Source organism: Tinamus guttatus, unplaced genomic scaffold (genome assembly GCF_059628265.1).
Source record: "Tinamus guttatus ecotype Peru unplaced genomic scaffold, ASM5962826v1 Tinamus_guttatus_pri_ptg000423l, whole genome shotgun sequence".
In the NCBI taxonomy this organism is placed as follows: Eukaryota; Metazoa; Chordata; class Aves; order Tinamiformes; family Tinamidae; genus Tinamus; species Tinamus guttatus.
In genome coordinates, this window is record NW_028288957.1 from 4,386,639 (window position 1) to 4,407,670 (window position 21,032).

General features: G+C 44.3%; 1 protein-coding gene across 2 annotated transcripts; it reads left to right on the top strand.

Moving 5' to 3' along the window:
* The first annotated feature begins 937 nt into the window (after positions 1–937).
* SCARB2 (scavenger receptor class B member 2) lies at positions 938–19,816 on the top strand. Of its 2 annotated transcripts, XM_088531666.1 has the most exons (13): positions 938–1,087; positions 6,130–6,287; positions 9,505–9,652; positions 11,101–11,289; positions 12,048–12,139; positions 12,552–12,671; positions 13,612–13,790; positions 14,366–14,484; positions 16,368–16,441; positions 17,165–17,216; positions 17,792–17,950; positions 18,090–18,159; positions 18,940–19,816. In XM_088531666.1, the coding sequence occupies exons 1-12, from the start codon at positions 971–973 to the stop codon at positions 18,117–18,119; spliced, it is 1,437 nt and encodes a 478-aa protein (XP_088387792.1). In that variant the 5' UTR covers positions 938–970; the 3' UTR covers positions 18,120–18,159; positions 18,940–19,816. The 2 variants fall into 2 exon arrangements, with proteins under 2 accessions (XP_088387792.1, XP_088387791.1); XM_088531665.1 differs by lacking the exon at positions 18,090–18,159.
* Positions 19,817–21,032: the final 1,216 nt, after the last annotated feature.

A 21,032-nucleotide genomic window follows, 5' to 3' on the forward strand; every position in this document is an offset into this window, starting at 1 on the left:
TGTTCAAAAGGGGATTCTAACCACTTAATTTGCTGCTTATTTTTTGATGAAACAGAATAAAGACCACTGCTTTGAGTGGGAAGCTTAACAAAAACAGGCCCACAGCACAATCTCTTTTTACACCATAGGAGGAACCACAATAAATCTGGTTTCCCAAAAGCTGTGCAGTGTGGCCACATGGCCTATAATAAGCGTAAAGGCCCACAGCAGCATAACACTAACTTCTGCACTTAAAACAGCAGGTAGTAACATTTAGAAAAGAAAATGCTGCAGCCCATTCTAGCAGGGAGCCCACCCGCGGGTCTGATGGTTACTGCAGCCCTGCCTTGCTGGGCCTCTGCTGCCCTTGGTCACACAGGCAGCCTGGATGGAGAGCAGCTCATAGGGTGTCCTCCTCTGCGAAAGGAGCCGTTGAGCAGAGCTCCCTGGAGCAAGAGCCTGCAGTTAACTGGCTTTTAAAGGAGAGGCGGCTACGTGGAGTTATCTTTTTGCTAGGGGCTTAAGTGTGTTAATGGAAGCTGGGCTTGATTTAGTTGTGGCAGAAGCTGAGTGCTATGAAGGTTAATTCCGTCTAGAGGCAACTTGTGTCCCACGTAGGGTTTTTCCCTATGCTTCTTTCTGAGGAATAGCTGCTGTTCTACCTTTTTTTTAAATTTATGTATTTATTTATTTATTTTGACAGCAAAGCTTTTTAAGGCGTCTACTGCATAGAGAAACGGGCACTAGCCGGCCTGTCCCCAGCAGAGAGCGAGCTTTCCGCCCTGCCACCGGGCGCTCCGCTTGCCAGCGAGAGCCGCCGATTCCCCCCGGCACTCCAGCGCTCCCGGCGGGCGAGGCCGGGGGATAAACGGAGGCCGGTTCCTGCGCGGCTCCTCCCGGCGAGGCGTGGCGAGGCGCCCGCCCGCCCCCTGCGCCCGGCCGAGCCCGAGCCCGGCGGCGGTGACAGCCGGGACGCTCCTCCGCGGCAGCCATGAAGTCGCTGTGCCTCGTCACCGTGGGGGTGCTGGCCATGACGCTGCTCATCGCCAGCATCTCCTTGCTGGTGGCGCACGTCTTCCAGAGCGTGGTGGACCTGCAGGTGAAGGAGGTGAGAGCCGGCCCCGCGCCCCCCCCGCACCCTCCTGCCCTCCTTCGCCGAGGCTCCCGAAGTGACCCGAAGGGCGGCAGGGAGGACGCCCGCCCTCCGGAGGGGGCTGGTGGGTGGCGCTGGCAGGGGTGCGACCCTGCTGAGGCGAGGGCTACAGCTTCGCGGGGCAGCGAAGCCCCTCCGCGCCCGCCGGCCGGGCTGGCGAGCGAGCGGGCTGGGCCCGCGCTGGCTTTTCCTGCCCGTGAACAGCGGTGCCTGGGAGGCAGCTTTACGGACTGCAGCTGTGCCGAGGGGCCTGCGCGGGCAGCAGCACATGGGGTGCGCCGGGGGTGCCTCGGGCTCTGCTCCACCTGCCCTTGCACCATCCTCCTCACATGCTCCTCGGCACTCTCACACGGTGGCTTGTTGTGCTGCTCCCGCAGCACAGCCCTTCCAGGGGGCTGTAGGCCAAAAGCGGCGGTCGCTCCATAGTGCAGGTGGTGAAAGCAAAGCAATTCACCCCAAGGCTGCTTGCAGGACGCTTGAGGGCATCCCTCCTGGTGGTGTTATGATGGCAGGGCCCTCCTTGTTTTGTTCCTCTCTTCTGCTGCTCCTTTGTGTTTATACAGTGGTTCAGGGAGAACGGTCAGCTCTCTTAGCTTAGTAACCCCCATACTTAACATAAGAAATTCACATCATTGGGAGTTTCCCTTAAAATAGCTGTGACCACTGTAAATGAATAATTATTAACTTGCCTGCTCTGAAGAATATAATCCCTGTTATTTAAACACAGAAACCAGGAGTGTGAAGAAATAGTGATTTGGCCAGTGCTACTATCTCATTGGCGCAGAAATCTGATGATCCCCATAGTGTCCTATCCAATTCCTTTTTTGACATATTGTCAGGAAGCATTTCCTAACCTAAAAACTGTATTGTCTCAACTTAAACCACTTTGGTTTAGCAAATGCAATTTTAGTGGGCAAGTTGTGTCCCTTTGCAGTGTGCCTGTAAGGTTAAGGGGGTATCCAGAGGAGGGGTACCTCAGTCTAAGCTGTCACGCAGACTTGCCGTATGCCAGCCACTCGTCCGGAGCGGCTCATACGGGTAGTCCCGTAGTGTTGGTTCTCAGATCCCTGCCTCTGCCGTGCTGCAGTGTACTCATGGGTAATGCCTGGTTTATCCCAAAGTAATTTCTGCATCAGCCTGTACCTTTCTCTAGGCAATCGGGAAGCTGGGTGTTGTCATGTGAGTGGTAACATATGCAAAGTTGCATGCGTGTCAAACCAAACCCAAGCGGTGCAGCTTTGTGTAGACGTGAACGGTTCCCAAAGCAGTGCCCTCCCTGTCACTCTGCTGATTCTGCTGCTTTCTCTGTGAGGTTTTCTTACCCGTGCATGATCTAGGAAGTTGCAGTCTCTTGTGTAACCATATGTACTTCTTAGACAGTGCTGTGCAAATAGATAAATCTTACTTTGCCTTCAAAATGTGGCAAGACTTGAGCTTTTCCATCTCTCTTACTGCTCTGCACTCCAGGGCACCGAACATGAAATCTTACCTCTCTGCTCATGGATTTCACATTGATTCTTCCTAGCCTCATAGATTCCTCTGCCTTTAAGGGGATTGCAGAAGGGCGACAAGATGAGGGGTGATGAGCACAAGCTGAAACACAGGAAATTGCACTTGAACACAAGCATGGAGGAACAGGGGATGCAGGAGGAGTCGGGAATCCAGCAGAGTATCACACTGTCTCCTGGAAAATCAGCAGGCGCACGTGTGGGGTGACAAGGGGAGTATGAGTACCTTTCCTGCAAGGCCTTCAAACCTTGCCCATTTATTCTGTCTTCTTTGCCAGTCTTACTAGCTTATTATGAATTACAGTGTCATGCTGGATCAGATCAGATGCCCAATATATATTAGCAGTCAGAGGATGTTGATCTAAATTACACTATTACTTGTCTCTTTCATGATTGCAATTAAATTCTGTCATAGACTAATATATAAAACTCTGCCGTGTTGTTAGAACATTTTACAGCTCTAGAAAACAACAGATTCAAACAAATTCAATTTTCTAATGAAGATCAGAAAAGGTATGGTACCTTCTTCACCCCCCATGATCACCATCACCAACTGTTACACTTCTGAGGGAAGACATGCTCTTTACTTTCTGTGTGTGAAGAGTGGTCAGGGAGGGAAAGCTAAGGGAAGGACATAAGGGCAAATTTGGGACTGGCATTATAAAGTCAACAGGAAAGGTGAACCCCTGCTGTGCTGCTGGGTAGGGACGAACAGTCACGTTGTCAGCATGATTTAGGTTGTGATCTTCAGTGAATTGCATCTGTGCATCGCTGTGACAGGGTATCTTGGAGTTAAAAGCCTGCCCTCTAGACCTGCCTGCAGAACTAGTGTCCAGCTTAAGGTTTAGGAGTACTTTGAGTTTTACCTCTTGTTCTTGCATGTAAGTATCAGGAGAAGTCTGATTTCCTGACCTTACACAGGACAGTAGCTATAACTACGGGAGAACTGTAGCTTTCATGCGTTCTGGGGTTAAGAGCAGTCCTATGCTCTGTTATTTCCCAGCCCACCCAACCTGTGGGAAGAGTAGCGCCAGTCATGTAGCATCAGATGCTTCTGCAGTGTGAATAAAAGACAGCAGCACCAAGCTGCTGACCGAGGCGTGTGGAGATATGTTTCTCCCAAAAATACTGGGTCATGTTTTTTTTTTTCAAGTCCAGGCTGTGTGATGCCATGTCAAAGATGGAAGTATTCCTGGTGACATTTGGTGAAAAATAGAAGAAAAGAGCTCGCAATATTTTGTTATTTGAGAGATTTGTGGAGCCTGAATGCTGCTCAGAAGTTTGTGAATCTGGCCTTGCACCAGTGCTGTCAGTGTGCAGGTCTAAAAATAGACCTTGTCATTTTTGTGGGAGATCCAAATGGTGCTGTGCAGATCCTGGTAATAAATCACCAGATTACTCTGGCTGTTTCAGTGCCTTTTTGCTCCCAGACCACTTTCCTGGAGATCAGTTACAACTTCAGAGTCTCGGGAGCAGGAGCTTACACCAGTCTGCCAGCAAAAAGTTCCTCCATTTTCTTCCTGTTAGTGCTATGTATCTGCATGTAATCTGGGACATAGGTTTATATATTTATAGCTTGTTGGAAATCCATATTGCATTTAACAAAGCTGCATCAAGCAGAGGAGCTTCTTCTCAGTTGAGAAGATAGGGACAGGGGAACTAGCATCTTTGCACATTATAAACGTGAACCTCCTGTCAAAAATAATAGACTGGAGCTTAAAACTGGAATGAATATGACCAGGGTGCACTTGTTTTTACACACATAAAAAAAAAAAAAAAAGTGCACGTTTAGAGTGAGAAGTAACCCTTCATTTTAGTTGTCTCATATGACAGACATTTTAGCACTTGATGAGTGGCCTGAATATGCTTGGTCAGTAGTTGCTGGAGAGCAGTACAAATTCCTAGATATGGATGGTTAAGCTTAAGACAGGTGATAATTAGTCTGGTTATCAACATAAAGCTAAACTCGCTGTGTTTCATGGGCATGAGGAATAGGAGCTTTATACGACTTCAATTATACAACTTTGAAGGGAGCAGACCGGACTTTATTGCAATAAACCTCTGAAATAATTGATTTCATAGTGTGGTTATTGGTGTACGGAGAAAAGCTGTCACGATTATCACTGTCTCAGCCACATTGCTGTCTCATTCCCAGCTTTTTCTGCTGGAGTCATAGAAACTGCAGACCTGATTCAGTGAGATTTTCTGTTCCTGATCCTGGAAACCAGTTTCAGAAGGGCTCTTTCTGGACACAGGGATAAACCTCCTTGGCATAGATTACAAGAAAAGAGGATCAAATGCATTGGGCTTTGTAGGTGCTGGTGGTTCCAAAGAAACACACAAAACTCCTGAAGCCCTGGAGCATGCTTAAAATATATTTTTTTCTTTTTTATTCTTCTTTTTTTTTTTTCCCTCTGTGATGTGTGTAGAATACATGGCTAGAAACCCTCAGAGGAAAGCAGTCTGTGACTTCCAAATACTGCCAGCTGGGTTGGCTTTCATTGGCATTCAGGAATACTGCTGCTGTTCAAACCTCCTGCCAATGCATTTTTCTTTGAAACAGTCTTCTCTTTATCTAATCATTGAAAAAATAAAATAAAATACAGAGCAAAAACAACTACTTAAGTGGAAAACCAAGAATAAATCCTGAGGCAACAGTGGCTGGTGGCTTTAAGACCCCATAAATTGCATCCATGAAATGGCAGTTGTCCAATCTGCCCTGCTTTTGGACTTACAATATTTGACTTGTTTTCTCCAAAGAATAAAAAGAACAAGTGTTCATGAGACCCATTTAGTTGCAAATTATTTTCCCCTTCTTCCGCCTACTGGTAGTGTAGTATCAAAGATATGTTTTTCTTTGTACATATTCCTAAAAATTCTGCTCTGCATGCCATTTTTTCCCCTTGTTGCTACAGTGTCAGTATCAGTGGCAAAAAGCCTTGATTTTAGGGTTCATTGTTGGGATGCTTTTATAATTGTGAATTCTATCTAAACTGAAATGGTAATGATATGGAGAGAACCTATATTATATGTTCCTAATGGAGACGCATGCTGGGGCAGTTGTGACCTTGCTTATAAGCTGAGTAAACTAGTGGGTTAAGAAATTGCTGATTCATTACTTAACAGTTTCTATCATGAATAATCTTTTATAGATGTTCTCCTGTGAGTCCCTGTTTCAGTGGATAACAGTGATACTCTGGATTTGGAGATACATGGGCTCCCATCACTGTAGAGCTCACACTATTGAGTTCCCTTTCTTTTATCTGAAATATAAATGGCACATGTCTCTTGATGTCTCGTAGGCATTTCTTGTTGATACACCTTAAACAGGGTACTTGGCTTAAACAGGTTCATTGTGTAGTAGCAGCTAAATCTTCATTGTCAGAAATGTAGAATCGGTAGAAATGGCATTTCCAAGCCTAATGGCCATGCTTGTTCTGAGAGCACAGCATCTATCAAAACAGTTATCTTGCCTTTGTGTTGTTCCAGGGAACAGTATTAAGAAATGGCACAGAAACCTTCGAAGCCTGGGAAGATCCTCCTCCACCAGTCTACATGCAGTTCTACTTTTTTAATGTGACAAATCCTTTAGAAGTGCTTCAAGGAGCTACTCCTCTTGTGGAGGAAGTAGGGCCATACACCTACCGGTATGTTTTGTTTTGTTTTTAATAAAAACAAACCTATTGGTTGTGAGGAGTCAAAGAAGCGGGAGGACATTGGGGATCCCATTCTAGCAGAAAACCCAGCAGTTGATGTGTGCTTGAAAGCTTCTCCAAGGAAGAATGGGTGGTCATGTGCCACTTGGACACCACAGCTAGAGTGAGACAACCTGCAATCTGTTCCAGATTCAGACGATCAGTTCTGTTTAATTTGGGGAAAAGCATTAAAAATGCTCCTGTGCTGCTTTTCCTTAGCTCCTCCAACCCGCAGGAAGTTCTCTGCATACTGGGCTGCTGCAGGATGCAGAAGGCAGTGACTGGTTGGATGATGTTTTGAAATATGTGGTGATGACCACTTGCATCAACATGCATAATCATGTCATTCATGTTTTCACTTGGAAATTAATTCCAAGTGAATATATAGCAAATTACATCAATTAAATATGATGCTAGTGAGATTCCTCATCCAGCTCTCACTTATCCTGCTTAGGTTCAGATCTAGCTACTGCTTTTTACAGAAAGCACATGCAGTGATGGAGCTTGCTGTACCTCCTGGACTCTTCTTGAATGTGATTAAAACACATATCATGAGAAAATGATGAGAGTTCTCCCTGTTAGTCTCACTTCTGGTCATTAACAATCACTCAAACCAGGCAGCAGTTTAGTGGCAGAAGGAGCTGACTTTACCTAAGTTGCAAAATGACTCGGGATCACGCTGTTCTTGCTAGAAAAAATCCTGAAGGATAAAAGGGAGAGCCTGACAATTAGCCAGCAGTTCCTTTCTGTCAGGCAGATGAGTGGGACACGCTCGAGATGTCACAGAACTACATGAAGCCACCCAGGCCCATGCCCAGGCAGCTCTGTGAAGCTGTGCTGCTAAGAAGGCACCGAGGGGAGGGACTGGACTGGTGGCGTAGCTGGCTGGCCTGCTCCGTGCCTGCGGAGAGGCTCCCTGGGAAGCCTTCCCTGCAGCACGCAGGGAAGCTCCCTGCCTTGTTTAGTGCTGCCGGAGCCAGGGCGGCTGCGCGTGCTGGTGTTTTCTGTTTAGTTGCTTCTGGCTTGGGAGCTTTGCCTGCTTTTGACGTGTCTCGGCAGGATTCGATTCTGTTGTGCTCCGCTGACAGAAGAAACGGGAATTGGGAAGGGGCGTGCACTTTTCCAGCAGATTCTTGAATCCTCCCGTGGCGGTCGCTGCTGACTGTATGGAGTGCCAGCAGTGGGAGGCGTAGGGAGGAGACGTGCAGGGAGAAGGAGGGGATGTTGCAGACACATTGCGTGCTCAAGCCAGAGGCTAAATACCGAGTCTGTCTCACAGGCCTGGTGTGGCAAAGCTTTCAATAAACAGTTAAATTTCACCAGGCAAGGCTCCTGAAGCACCGTAAAATGAAATGTACAGTCGTTGTTATGAAATGGGGGGTTAGGGAGAAAGGCTGGAAGGGAACCATCTCAGACAGGTGAGGGGGGAAGCTCTCGTGAGAGATGGAGCCTACGCGAGGCAGCTGAAGTGAATCACTTCCTGCATGCCTAAGCTTGAAGCAGTTCCGAGTTTTACCCTGCATTGGGTAAAACAGAGGTGGGTTCTGTAGCAAAGGTATAGCAGTGCATGTCTTTCTCAAACTTAGCAGTTGGATTTACAGCATATAAAATAATTCATTAGAAAGTAGAAGCTGCTTATCTGCCCAAGCCTACTGAGTCCTGAAGATCACTCTAATATTGACTTGTCTTGCCTGCATGTACAGTTTTTTGTCTTCAACATTTGAGGTCTTCCTACTAGTATACCTGATCAGGGAGTATTATTTTCTTCTCTAGCTCTTTTAGAATAGCAGAGTCTTCTCAGGTTAACTCTGGCCTATTTTAGGACAGTCACTTCACATCTGTCCTTTCACATCTCCTCAGCATTAGACTCTAGAGCAAGTCACTGTACAGGAGGCTCTTGACAAATCAAACTGAAAGTGTTTCTGGACCAAAATGTTCCCAGCTGGCAGGAATGCTGATCTGCTGTTTGTGTAAGGGAAATGGGAAATGATTGGGTTTTAATAGGAGAAGTTTTATGGGCCTGTCCAGCTTGCTTTAAATAGAAAAGCTGAACCAAAGTAACCCTTAATGCTGCATGTCAGGAAGCTGCATTAACAGACCTAGTCTGAGGGAGAACCTGGGATCTAACAATGCATGAAATGCAGCACAGCAGCATGTCTGAGCGCTTAAAATTTACTCAGGAAGCAAGGTAATGTAAAAGACAACAAACTATTAAGTGAATATGGACTTGTTAAATACAGTCCATTTCCCCTGAAATTTCCACCAAAGGTTCACACCATGAGTAGCCAACCTGTTACTTCTGTTTTCTGGGTTAATGAAGACAAATGGATCACCCGTTTAAGACCCAAGCCAGCCAGTTCTCAGAATTCTGGTTCTTGTTTGTAAGATGGTAGTGCCAACGGATTGAATTATGGTTATGACATATGTTTCAGAATAATTAAAGTCTGACTTCCTAGCCAGGACAGCATGTAGCATTTGATGTTTTTATCTATTAGATTGGCTTGCCAGCAATCCTGGGTTCCCTTTGATGCTTGTCTCAGTGCTTCGACACTAACAAGAGCAACCTCCCAGGCCATGAGCAGTTCAGGGCAAAAAATCAGTTTTTGTTGTATCCAGGATTCCTGTGTCAGAAGAAGAGCCACCACGAGGTTTATTTGGCAGTTGTGTTATATGTAAGCCCAGAAGTCCTAGTGCAAAATACTTAGAAGTAGAAAGTCTTGATAGGTTCTTAGGTCGGGCTAATGAGACTTAAACAAATCTTACACCTTTTTCTGTCTCAGAGTGAATTTTGCCTGTAGCAATGAGGCAGAAGTGTAAATTTCAGTCTGTATTTCAAGGGCAGACCCACATGAAGTGCCAGTAAATCCTTCTGTACTGTCATTGTCATCTTTCCTCATAGGTTTTTTAAAGATGTGGTAAATGTATAAGTGCAATGACTGTGTGGGTACCATTTCCAAAAGCAACCTATAAGGTCTCATTGAGCTCACATTGGCACAAAGGGGAGTCTTCCTGCTGACAGCAACAGCAGCAAAGATGGACCAGTTCCTAACGAATTGTTAATCACACCCTGCATGTGTTTTAAAATAGTAGAATGGTTTTAAGTTCATAATAGTTGACATTATTTTTACATGTTTAACTTGCTTAAAGAACCAACTCTTTTATTTCTCAGAGAATACAGACCAAGAGTGCATGTTCAGTTTTTGGACAATGGTACAAAAGTATCTGCTCTGAATCCAAAGACGTATGTTTTTGAACCTGAGAAATCAGTTGGAGACCCTGAAGTGGATCTGATTAGAACGATTAATATTCCTGCAGTGGTGAGTTCTCTTTGATTTCTGCTTGGAAATCGTCTTAAAACACTTGAAAACTAGCAGGTTGTTGCTTCTCACTGTCTCTCCCATTGTGGTAGATAAAGAAGATTCAAGAACTAGAGAGGCAGGTTATGTCCAATACAGATAATGCTTTCAGTTTGGGAAGTTTAATTTTGGGATGGGTTGGGTTTTTCTGTGGTGTTCCTCCCTTGCCTTAGGCCTCTGTACTGGCAGAGCCTCCCTCTTCCCCTGAGAGCTGATACACACTTCAGAGATGAGGGGAAACCAGGCCTGTTGGGTTTTCACCAGCAAGTGAAAATAGGGTATTAGTGAAGTCAAACACATAAGAAGAACTCAGACAGTTGGATGAGAAAACTTACATATTTTTTAAGTCAGAATTGCAAAAATTGCCTCCAAATCTGCATCTGAATCTGCAAAATAACATCTAAAGCAGAAGAGTTTCAGATATAACTGAATGAATAGGTGCTCTCAGAACTAAAGGTAAAACAGGCATCCCGAAGAGCAGCAGATGAAAATACTATGCAAAGAAAGTTTTGTTTTAGTGATCAGACAGCCCTGTATCTAACCTCGCATAGGTACACCATGAGAACAGACATATATAAAATAGTCACGCCTTGTGAATGTTATTAGACACACTAAAAGTGTTTGATGAGTAACTAAGCCTTTACTTTCCTTACTGATTTAACTGACTTCAATTACAGGATAAATTCATTTCTTTTTTTTCTCCAGCATTTCTCAAAACAGCTGTCTGATTGTATGAATAAAATACATAAATGCATTGTATATAGCCCTAGATAGAACTTAGTGTTCTATAGGTTTGGGGGCAATATATTCACATTTACTTTTCCTCCCTTGCATTTAAGGGTTGTTAAGTGTTATCTCTTGTTCCTATTTTCGATCATGCAACACTGTAACAAGCAGTACCAGAACTACAGTTTGGTTCACCCAAGGAATATCCCATTTGTGTGTGTGTGTTTAAAAACTTGTTGCATAACCAGTTGTCAGCTACAAAGGAAACAAATGTTGGCATTGTTTGCGTTTTGGGGATACAGCTCTCTCTACATTTGTAAAGCCAAGGGGCTGTAAACTACCTATCCTAAGGATAAAATGTAAAGAGTGTCTCTGGTTGTAAACAGTGGTGAAATTAAGACTGTTTAGAAAGTGGTTTTGCACGTTTCACTTAGAATCCAGTCTTGAGAATACAGCAGTTAATGGCATGTAACCAAACTGATTGTGTGCCAGCGCTTGGCTGAATGGGAATCTGCAAGAGCACGTCCTTGTGGGAGAAACAGCTGAAGAACCTTATTTGCTCCAAGTAGAAAGAATTAAATGATTTCAGTCCACGTGCCCATGAGTCTGTGTTTGCATGCAGCTGTTATTACATATTCTTCTCTAAATCGGACTGTTTATTGCTCATTTTAATCCCTTGGCAGACAGCAATGGAGATGACCAGATCAACCGCTCTTCAATTTGCCACGGAGGTGCTGCTCCTTCTCTACCAAGAATCCCTGTTCACAGTGCGCAGTGTGCATGAATTACTGTGGGGCTACAAAGACAGGCTTCTGTCGACCATTCATCTCTTGCATCCTGAGATTGATCCAGAATTTGGCTTCTTTAATAAGGTAACTGGTATACGAGATTTTCAGAGGCTTATATAAGAAGTGGTGTCGTTGCTACCAAGCTGGGATTCTTATTACTGATGAGTTGAGGCCAGGAGATGAGCTGCAGGGATAGCAAGAGGATGGCCCCGCTTCAGTTTGCCTCTATCTGGGTAGTAGGTTGAAGCAGAGCTTTGAGTGTTTTATTTCTCTTTTCATTCTCAGGTAAGCAAAAGCTTTCCTCTACTGATGTAAACCCTCTCACTTTGCCCGTGGTTACCTGAGTAACACGCTCTGTGGGGCCGGTTATGCAAACTACTAGAAAGTTTTCCTGTCCAGTTTCTTTTGTGGTAGTGGATTGAATTTGCATGTTGTTTCTGTGCTGTAGCCATTCCTGGCTTCCACAGTATTTCTTGTTGCAAGCCCGCCTGGACTATGAGGACCAAACTTTTCTTGAAAAGAACCTAAGCACCACATATGTTCTCCAAGAAGTTTGCTATTTTTGTCAAGGGATGTTTGTTTTAGTGAAAAATTCCAAAGGAGAAATATTACACTTCCTTCCCTTGGTTTGAGAGGTATGAAGATCTAGTTTAGTCACTTCCACCTCATTATATTCAGGCAGACTTGAACAAATTGCACTGACTTCAGGGCAAGTCGATCACTCCCAAGGCAGATTTGAAGAGCAATGAGAGGAGAGCTTAGATGGCTGGCACCCCGTTGTAGTTACCAGCCAGGTGTTGCAGAATGAGTAGAGTGATTAAAAACTCATGTTTCTCTTCTAGATGAATGGAACTGATGATGGAGAATATGTTTTCCTAAGTGGGGAAAGGAACTACCTTAACTTTTCAAGGATTGTGGAATGGAAAGGAGAAGAGTAAGTTTTTCCTCAGTGTGATCAGGCCTCTGTCAAAATCTGCCCCTCTTCACATTTCTGATGGACTTAAGCATTCCTTACAAAAATGCTTCTTTTATTCCAAAGGTGGTGGTGGTTCTTAGCAGCTTTATTTTCATATAATGCCCCCACTGTGTTTTGTAACATATACACATGAAAAGAAGAGTGACATGTATAAGAGGAGCTGTTGTGGAGATATTCTTACTTCCCTATGGCTCTGTTCAAAGAAAAGATAAATGCAATTGATGCCGTTTTTAACTCCCCCTTTTTTTTTTGCTAGCAGACCCAAGACAGTAGGATTTAGGACCTACAGGTCTGATTCTCATTTGCTCGTGTGTCTGACTAGCATTTAAAGATCTTTTAACCCTTTCTCTCGCTGCTTCATTTACGTCAGGTCATTGAATTGGTGGACAACAAAGACGTGTAATATGATCAACGGAACAGACGGGACATCCTTCCACCCATTGATTAGCAAAGATGAAGACATTTATATCTTTTCTTCTGATTTTTGCAGGTAAGAAGAAGAGTATTTTTCTCAAGCTTTATGGCAGAGCATTTAAATTTATTCCTATTGAGATTTCATGCTTTTCCTCCCATTATTTTATTTAATAGCATCTACGTTTTGCATACATTCATGCAAAGGGCAATATTTAAAACAAACAAACAAAAATGTAAAAAAAAAAAAAAACCCAACATGCATCAAATTAAGGATGAGCTATGTCTAAATAAAAGTCAAGTGAAATTTTGAGAGAAGACTGGAAAGCCAGGCTGGACTGCCTTATCAGACATCTAATGAGGGGAATAGAAGCGTTTATAGAAACGTTGCCTGAAGCTTCTTTCCCTCAAAAACCTTCCTCTGTGCCCTGCTTTTCTAGAGAACCTAGACTGCCCTATTTGGATTACTGACTTGAGACAGTGCTGTTCAGAATGCAGCAAGATGTACAAGAGCTTTGTGTTTCCTTCCTTATATTTCACTTGCTGACCTCCTTCCTTCCAGGTTTCCATGTCTGTAAAGAACAAACCAGTCTGAAGTTCCTTATTTAAATTGACACACGTGTGTTAAACTAAATCTGGAACTTAGGAATTTGTTCTTCTTTTCCTTTTTTCCCTTGCTCAGCTGTGTTCTTTCACTTGTCCCTCACAGTAACATGTAGCAGCACTGCTTAACAGGACACACAGTAATAAGATGGGTGCCAGAGTGAGCCTCAAATGCTGGTCAGGCATGGTTAGCGCAAGACTTTCCATTTTGTGCAGCAGCAGAATGACAAGATGTGCATGTGTCAATCAAAAGCCTATTGAATTTAATATAGAACACAATTTGAAGGAGCTTTAGGCCATTTAAGGGAGCTTTAGGCCAAGTAGTTTACTGTAAATTTGCAGGCATCTCAAGAAGAAATCTGCAGCAGATGACGGTGTTGCTCAACAAATCTGGATCTGTTTTTCCTTCCCTGCAGATCTTTCTATCTGGTGTATGATAGCTCAGGAAGCGTTGCAGGGATCCCAACCTACCGCTTTGTGCCCTCTCCCAAGGTGTTTGCCAACACTACCGTGAACCCGGACAACGCTGGATTCTGCGTGCCGCCAGGAAACTGTCCTGGCACCGGCGTCCTCAATGTCAGCATCTGCAAACAAGGTATGTTGCCAAGCGGGTGAAGCAGACTGTGAGGACAGCAATGTATTTCTCTTCTTGTCTGAAATAACATGAAGACAATTTGACAGAATATACCTGTCAAGTTGTGACTGTGCTCAGTGAAGTCAGTCACCAAGAACTGGACTGTTGGTTTGTTGGCTGTAAAATTATAGTAGTGAGGAAACGTGGTCCAAAGGGTTTGTGTGAGCTGCCATCTGTTTGGCAGTGGTGTAGCTAAAGGAAGCAGAGGAAATGCAAGTACCAGGATCCATACTGAACAGCTTGGGTAGTTACACTCCATTCCTACCCAGGTGGCTTTTGCAGCTGAGTAGCTGAATGAAAACAAGGCGAAAGACCCCATGCCAGCCTGAGACACGAAGCCGTGTGACTACTGCAGGAGAGTAAATCTGGCTTCCTCTGAAGACAGCAGATCTGAGCGTCAGTTCTGTAGCTCCAGAAGAGACTTTCTCTTTTACAATAGGGCAGATTTTTGGGGTCGTCTAAGAGCAACTTGAATTTGAGTAACCTCTTGGAGTCCTGCTTTGCCTTTGTAAAATGGTGACTTTCTCTCTTTTCAGGTGCTCCAATATTTCTATCAGCTCCACATTTTTATCAAGCAGATGAAAAATTTGTTGAGGACATAGAGGGCATGCACCCAAGAAAGGAATATCATGAGACATTTGTGGACATCAATCCTGTAAGTAGGACCTTATTTATTATTATTGATACAGGTAAGTCCAAAAACAGAGGTGTAGGTCTCCTCTTTGAATGGTATCAACATAGCCCCATGACTTCAGGGATGCTCTGCTAGTTTCTATTGAATTGATCTATTGGTGTTTCCTTGTGTAGAGCAAGTTCTGATGGATAACAAGAATTAAAATGCTTGTTTGCTTTGGCTGTGCAACTAAATATGCCATCAGATGGGGTCCAATGAAGAGATGCAGGAGTTAAAATATTGCCCAGCAGCAGATAAAGCTTTTTTTTTTTTTTTTTTTTTTTCATACATCTTTCTACCTCATTACTGCATTTGACTTGCCTTGCTGTGACCTCAGGGGCACTCGGTCACTTCCAAGCTAGTGTCACTCCCCAAGCTGAAGCAGCTAGCTGTGGCCTAAGAGAGCAAAGCAATAAAGATGCAAGGGACGTTGGACTCAATTTAGATAGCATGGAGTCACATAAGTAGAGGTACAGAAATGTGGTGTCTGTGTCAATTAGGGGAGTGCGCAGAGTTCTTGGTAATCTCACTGTGGGATGACAGAAATAAATGGAGCCAGCGGCTCCAGTTCGTTGTTTGTGCCATACTGGAAAAGAAGAAAACCTGCCATGTTGCTCAGAGCTAACTCTAATGAAAGCAACACAAGAATCTTAATGTTGTGCTTAGTTTGAGGGTAAAATGGGAGTCCTTATAAGCTGGCCCTTAGTCAGTCCTGTTCCTTTGCGTTGCTAGCTTTTAAGTCATGAAGGTAGCAGCTTGGTAAACAACAGGTCTTGCCCCTGCTTTTCTGGTTTGTTACCAGTCTGAGAACAGTATGTGAATTCTGTTCATGTGCCCTGTTCAGCCCCACAGCCTTAGCAGCACCCTGCTCGGCAGCTACCCAGGGGCCCATTCCCTGGGAAAGCAGAACTGCTTCTGGCAGTGCCTTGGAGAAGTCGGAGTTGATGAGCAGACCAAGTAGAGCATTTTATTACCTAGTGGACTGGGGTTTTACACTGTTCCCTAAACGCCCACATCTGGCTGCAGGCTGAGGGAAAGAGCAAAATCATGACCTACTTAGTTGACAGAAACAGAGTACTGTGACTCACGGAGCTGTTATGTGCAGCAAAAGCAGCAGGAGGAAATCGCTTAGTTCCTCTCTCTTGGCTCCTGTGCATGTGCTGTTTGGGATGTCAAAGCCCTTTCTGTTGCATAGCTTCTGTGGGTGTTCACTCCCGTTCCCTGTGGTCAGTAGCGACAGGCCATAGTCAGCTATCTGTTTTTTTCCCTTTTTTAAAATAAAAGTTTGTCTTATGGTAGAGGCATGAGAGCTCATGAAAGCAGCTCCTGCCTTATCCTCAGGAATTTGTACCTACTAGTTAACCTCTCGACAAGAGAGATCAGGCGCTTTAAACCCAAGCTCAAATGGTCACAGAAATGCCTAAAATGCCCCGCAGAGATTCTGCAGCAGTACTGAAGGAGCAGAACAAGCAGCTGGATGTGCTTGCCTATTCCAGAACTCCGGCTGGATCGGAAGGAAGGAGTATTCCTCTGTAGCCTGACTGCGAGTTTGCACAGCACAGGCAGCACGATGGCCCCTTCTCTCCCTTGTAGCCTCTTGATATCGCTTTAGCTTAAGTGGCAGCCTGGAGTCTAGATACATGAGTTTCAAGAGTATATTGGTGAAGGGATACAAATTATACCGTCAAGTGGGTCTTTTCTTCTTTCAAACACTGATCTGCCACAGGTCCAGCTCAACCAGTACACATACTGTGTCACTGGCCTCCAAGCAGGTCCACATTGGTGTAAATATTAGGCTGGCATACCTGTAAATTCTTTTTATTTTATGTTTCTTCTTTTTAACTTGCTCTTCCTTTGTTCCCCAGCTGACAGGGCTGGTCCTGCGAGCAGCCAAGAGGATGCAGATCAATGTTCACGTCAGAAAATTACATGAATTTGTGTAAGTGTTCTCTGCTGCTGGGTGCATATCTCAAATCTGTTTAAAAAAGAGTTGTTGCAACTTATCAGTGTTCACATGGAAACCAAACGAGCAGGTATGACCCCAGACAGAGTCTGGCATAAGCAGCTTCTGAGCTGTTATTTATTGGCACAGCTTTGCTGTTTATTCTAACTTATAAATAAAACAACTCCCCAGAATCTTATTTTATCTGCCTGGTCCTCTTGAGTTGGTTGGTGACAGCTTTTTGTAATGCTACCATGTTATTTTTTCATGTCCAGGAGCTCTTAGATTAACACAGTTTGTCAGTGAGCTGTAATTTCATTGCACCAAACTTTTATTTTTTTCACTTTTAGCTGCCCTCTGCCTGTCATACAGACAATAGTCGCAGTGTTAAACAAACATGAGGAACGTTCACCTTCAGCTTAGCTTAGCATTCCCACCACCTGAAACAAATTGGCCATTCAGTCTGTTAATAGTAAGCTTCTTACGGGTCCATCTTTTTCTCTCCACATCAAATCCTCAGGTTATGTTATTGTCCCCCCCAAAAAACTAGTTTCTACCTTGGAGGCTGAGATCATTCTAACAACAATAATGACAGGCCAGAATTTCATTAGAGGCAGTTTCCTCGTTAGTTTCCCTTATAATCAGCCTCCAGAAACTGTTGAAAAAGTTAATAAGATGTGAAACCATAATCTTTTTTTTTTTTCTTTTTTTTTTACACAGTGAAACAGGCAACATCCGAACACTGGTTTTCCCAGTAATGTATATAAATGAGGTAAATTCTGTTATTTATTTGCAATAATTTCATTTTATGCTTACAAAAACATTGTCTTTGAGCTGACCAAAAATACATCTATTTCCAATTTTTCTTGGTGTTTCATGCAGTTAAAGATGGGAAGCTGTTGTGGGCAGACTGTTAGGCAGAATCCTGCAGAACACCCTCTGTCACATAGTCCTTGTAATTTTAAAGACCCTGACCATGGGCAAAAGGGCTCCTTAGAGAATCTGGGAGCTCACAGGGTCAGGCTTTCTGTTGAGCAGATTTTTGTTTGCACTGCAGTTGTATCACTGAATTCATCAGTGATTCATTTGGTGAACCATTTTATTCTTCCAGACCTATGTTGTTATGATCTTAAACTGAGCATTCAGAATCGCTGCAGACAAGGTATTCCCCTGGCCACACAGGAGCCGGAAGAATTCTGGTCAGAGAAGGACTACCAAAAAGTAATAAAGCCCAGGCAGGGAGCTGAGGGAGTGTTGTTTCCCTGCTCTTCACAGCAATAAAATGCCTCACTACACACAAGAATAGAAATAAATCTTTTTTTCTGCGTTAATCCCCCTCTACTCCAGAGTGTGCTGATCGATGAAACGTCTGCCAACAAACTCAAGCACGTCCTGCTGGAAGCCAGTGTTGTAACTGGAATCCCCTTTGTAATCATGGCTCTAGGAATTGTTTTCGGGATTGTTTTTATTGTGCTTGTGTGCAGATCCCGTGGCATAAGCGAAGAGGTAAGTAGCATTTGAACTTGTCCTTGTTTAGTCTGTGTTTGCATAGATTTGATTTTTATTTTGGTTGGGTTTACTTTTTCTGTATTCACAAACTTTTTTTTTTTTAATATGTTATTTTTGTTTAAAATGGCCTCTCTAGGGAGGGGAAGTTTTAATAGACTCAGAATAAGTGCACCAAACAAAGGATTACAGCTAATACAAGAAACACGGTAAGGCAGGTAGTATTTCCAGTGCCTAATTTCCTTACCAATTGTAGTTTTTTTTTAAAAAAAAAAAAAAAAACAGCCTGTCTAGAGTGTCCTAACAGATAAAATGCAAGAAGTCCACCAGCCATGTTAAAGCTGATGCTAAACCCCTGCCATATAGGCAAGGCAGAGGAGCTGAGGTTAGATGAGTTTTGGACCCTTTGTTGAGAGAAATGGACTGGGATCTCTAGCAGGCTGTTTTCTCCCCATAGCTGCCCTGTTTTAGTGTGGTTTTGCTTGTACGGTGTTTGCTGAGTGCACCCTCGCAGCTGCCCAAAGCCCCTCACGCTCCGAGCGTCCGGCCAAGCTGTTCACGTGCTTTGTCTTAGCCTGCGAGAGCCCGCGCGGGTTCGGTGTGCTGTGGCAGTGGCAGCAGCGGTGGCAGTTTGATGCCCTCCTGCAGCCTGATGTCCTCGAGCAGTGGCTTGAGGAACTGGATCTTTGGATCTCGCAGCTTCACTCTTGCGTTTTGCTCTGCTACTGAGGAAGCTTTCCCTGAGCAGTTGTGCTCTGGACCGTCGTTCAGATCCTGATCATTTTTCCTGGGCCCTTTTGAGTCTGCCTGTGGTCCTAGCAGGCTCAGACACAGGGTTTCCACTGCCTGAGGCCTCTGTATGAGATATTCCTGGCCCCATATGTGTATCTTGATACCACCTCTCTTGGATGTTCTTGAACACTGCCCAGTAACTAAAAGAACTTTCATGCTTTTTCTACATTGGTTTTGTTGTCTTCCCCTTTCTTCAGAGCACTGAAGATGAAAGGGCTCCGCTCATCAGGCCATCCTAGTAGATTTTCCGTAACACGTGAGCTTGGAGAATAAACTTAGAGCTGACCTAATACCAACTACCACTACCCAGCGTTGTCCACTGTGGAGGAACGATCGTGTCAAGCAAAACTTCTCGTGGTATAGAAGAGAATCTGGAAAATGGTCAAAGGAGGAGACTTTTCTTACCAGCTAAGTTATAACTTAAAAACTATGTTTTAAAACTGCTCAAGATCCTGCTTTTTTTCAACTCTGCACTGTATTTGTACCTGCACTGACAGCCGTAGACGACCATAACCACTATATCAGTGAAAATAAAATGCCCTGGTTGATTGTAAGAATGACGCGGGTAAACTTTGCAAATGACCTTAGGAGTGCGGGCTGCGGAGTACCCTTTGGCAGGGTACTGAAGGCTACGGTACCACAGGCTCCTGTGTCACCCAGGAACACTTGAAAAAATTGCTGTAAGCCAAGTGTTGTCTTCTCATGTAGAGATCTACAGGCTTCTCACTACCAGCGTGTTCTGACTGTTAAATCCTTTCACAAGACTGAGTTGTAAAGCTAATCCAAAAGGTTCACTGAAACTTAGTCAAATTTACCTAGCTATTGTGGCGGGGAGGGGAAAGCTGGCAATGATTTCAGTTGTTTTCCTTTTCACCTCTTACCTGTTGTAACTGTGCACAGGATCCCACTGCATGTTAGTGACACATTTATCCCCAAGTTGTTTTTTTTTCTTCAACTTACAGAACAAAACGCAGCCTTGTTCTTGGTGGTGGAGGGAACAAAATGGTGTTCTTGTTTTCTTTGATACCTATGTCACATTTTCAACTGTGTGGTTTAATGTGAATGAAGACTTGGCAGTTACATTTATTGTTTAGGATGCAAGCAGACTTCCATATTAAGGTATGTGTATGGCCTGGAAATGCCAAAGCATTTTTTAACTTTTAATTTTTAAAAACAAAAGTGTTTTTCCCCAGTGAAAAAAGTATTGTCATTGAGAATTATTTCTATTAGATTAAGATAGTGAATCAAATTTTAAAATGTATTACTTTCTTCAAAACAGAGGCAGTTTTGGTTAGTCTTTTTGCTTAGCTGGCCACTGGCTCAGCAGCGTTGTTCACCTGGAGGCAGTTTCATGGTGATTACAGGTATTTATTTTCCGTGTTGTTGAAAAGCACCAGCCACAGCCCGAGGCTCTCACAGTACTGCAGTTCTGGTCCTGTCTGCTCCATGCAAGGGGCAGAATGCCAGAGCTTAATAAATCCATATTTTGAGAGAATCTGTCTTGCAGGAAAAGTCCAGGGGATTTTTTTTTTTTCGCTAGTTACCTGACACGGAGTTCCCCTGGGAGAGCTTGCCCTCAAATTATGGCGTCAGGAAGAGGACAGGTTAAAAATGAACCCAACATGAGGCAACTTCCCCTGCTAAGGTAATGGTCCTTGTCAGCCAGGCATCGTGCGGGTATGCAGAGACACCAGGCTGTGCGGCTACCCTGAGGAGCCCAGCAGAGCCATGGAGTGAGGATTTCCTTCCTGAGTCTGGGTGCCCTGACTTTCAGCGGGACCCCACTTTCAGTCTTAATTTTTGTCTTAATAATTAAGAAACAAGCTTCTTTCTAGAGCTGCCCTCTGCACCGCCGGCGCTTTGGCCAATGTGGCTTCTGTCACCTCCAAGGCAGATGGTGGTGACTTCAGGCCCGGGGCAGGTCTCGAGGACAAGGGAGCAGTGGCAAGACAGAGCCTGACATAGGACTAAAGAGGTGCCATCCCCATTCCTGGGGCTTCTTCCTGAGCCACTGTAACCTGTAACAGCGGACAAAGACTTAGCCCCTCACAGCAAAATGTGTAAATGTATTTGGGAAATGGTTACAGAATTTTAGACAGAAGCAAGCCTGCTGCTTTGGCTGGTACTTTACTTCCTTTGGAGTTTATTAAACCAATATGCTGCCCTGCGCTGCCTTGTAGCAGAATCTTGCCCCTTCTTTGTAGAAGACGCCAGCTGTCCCGGGCAACAGCTCCCTCGCTGCGGTAGGGATGGCGGTGGTTGGGTGTTCACGCTGGGGGGACAGTTATCA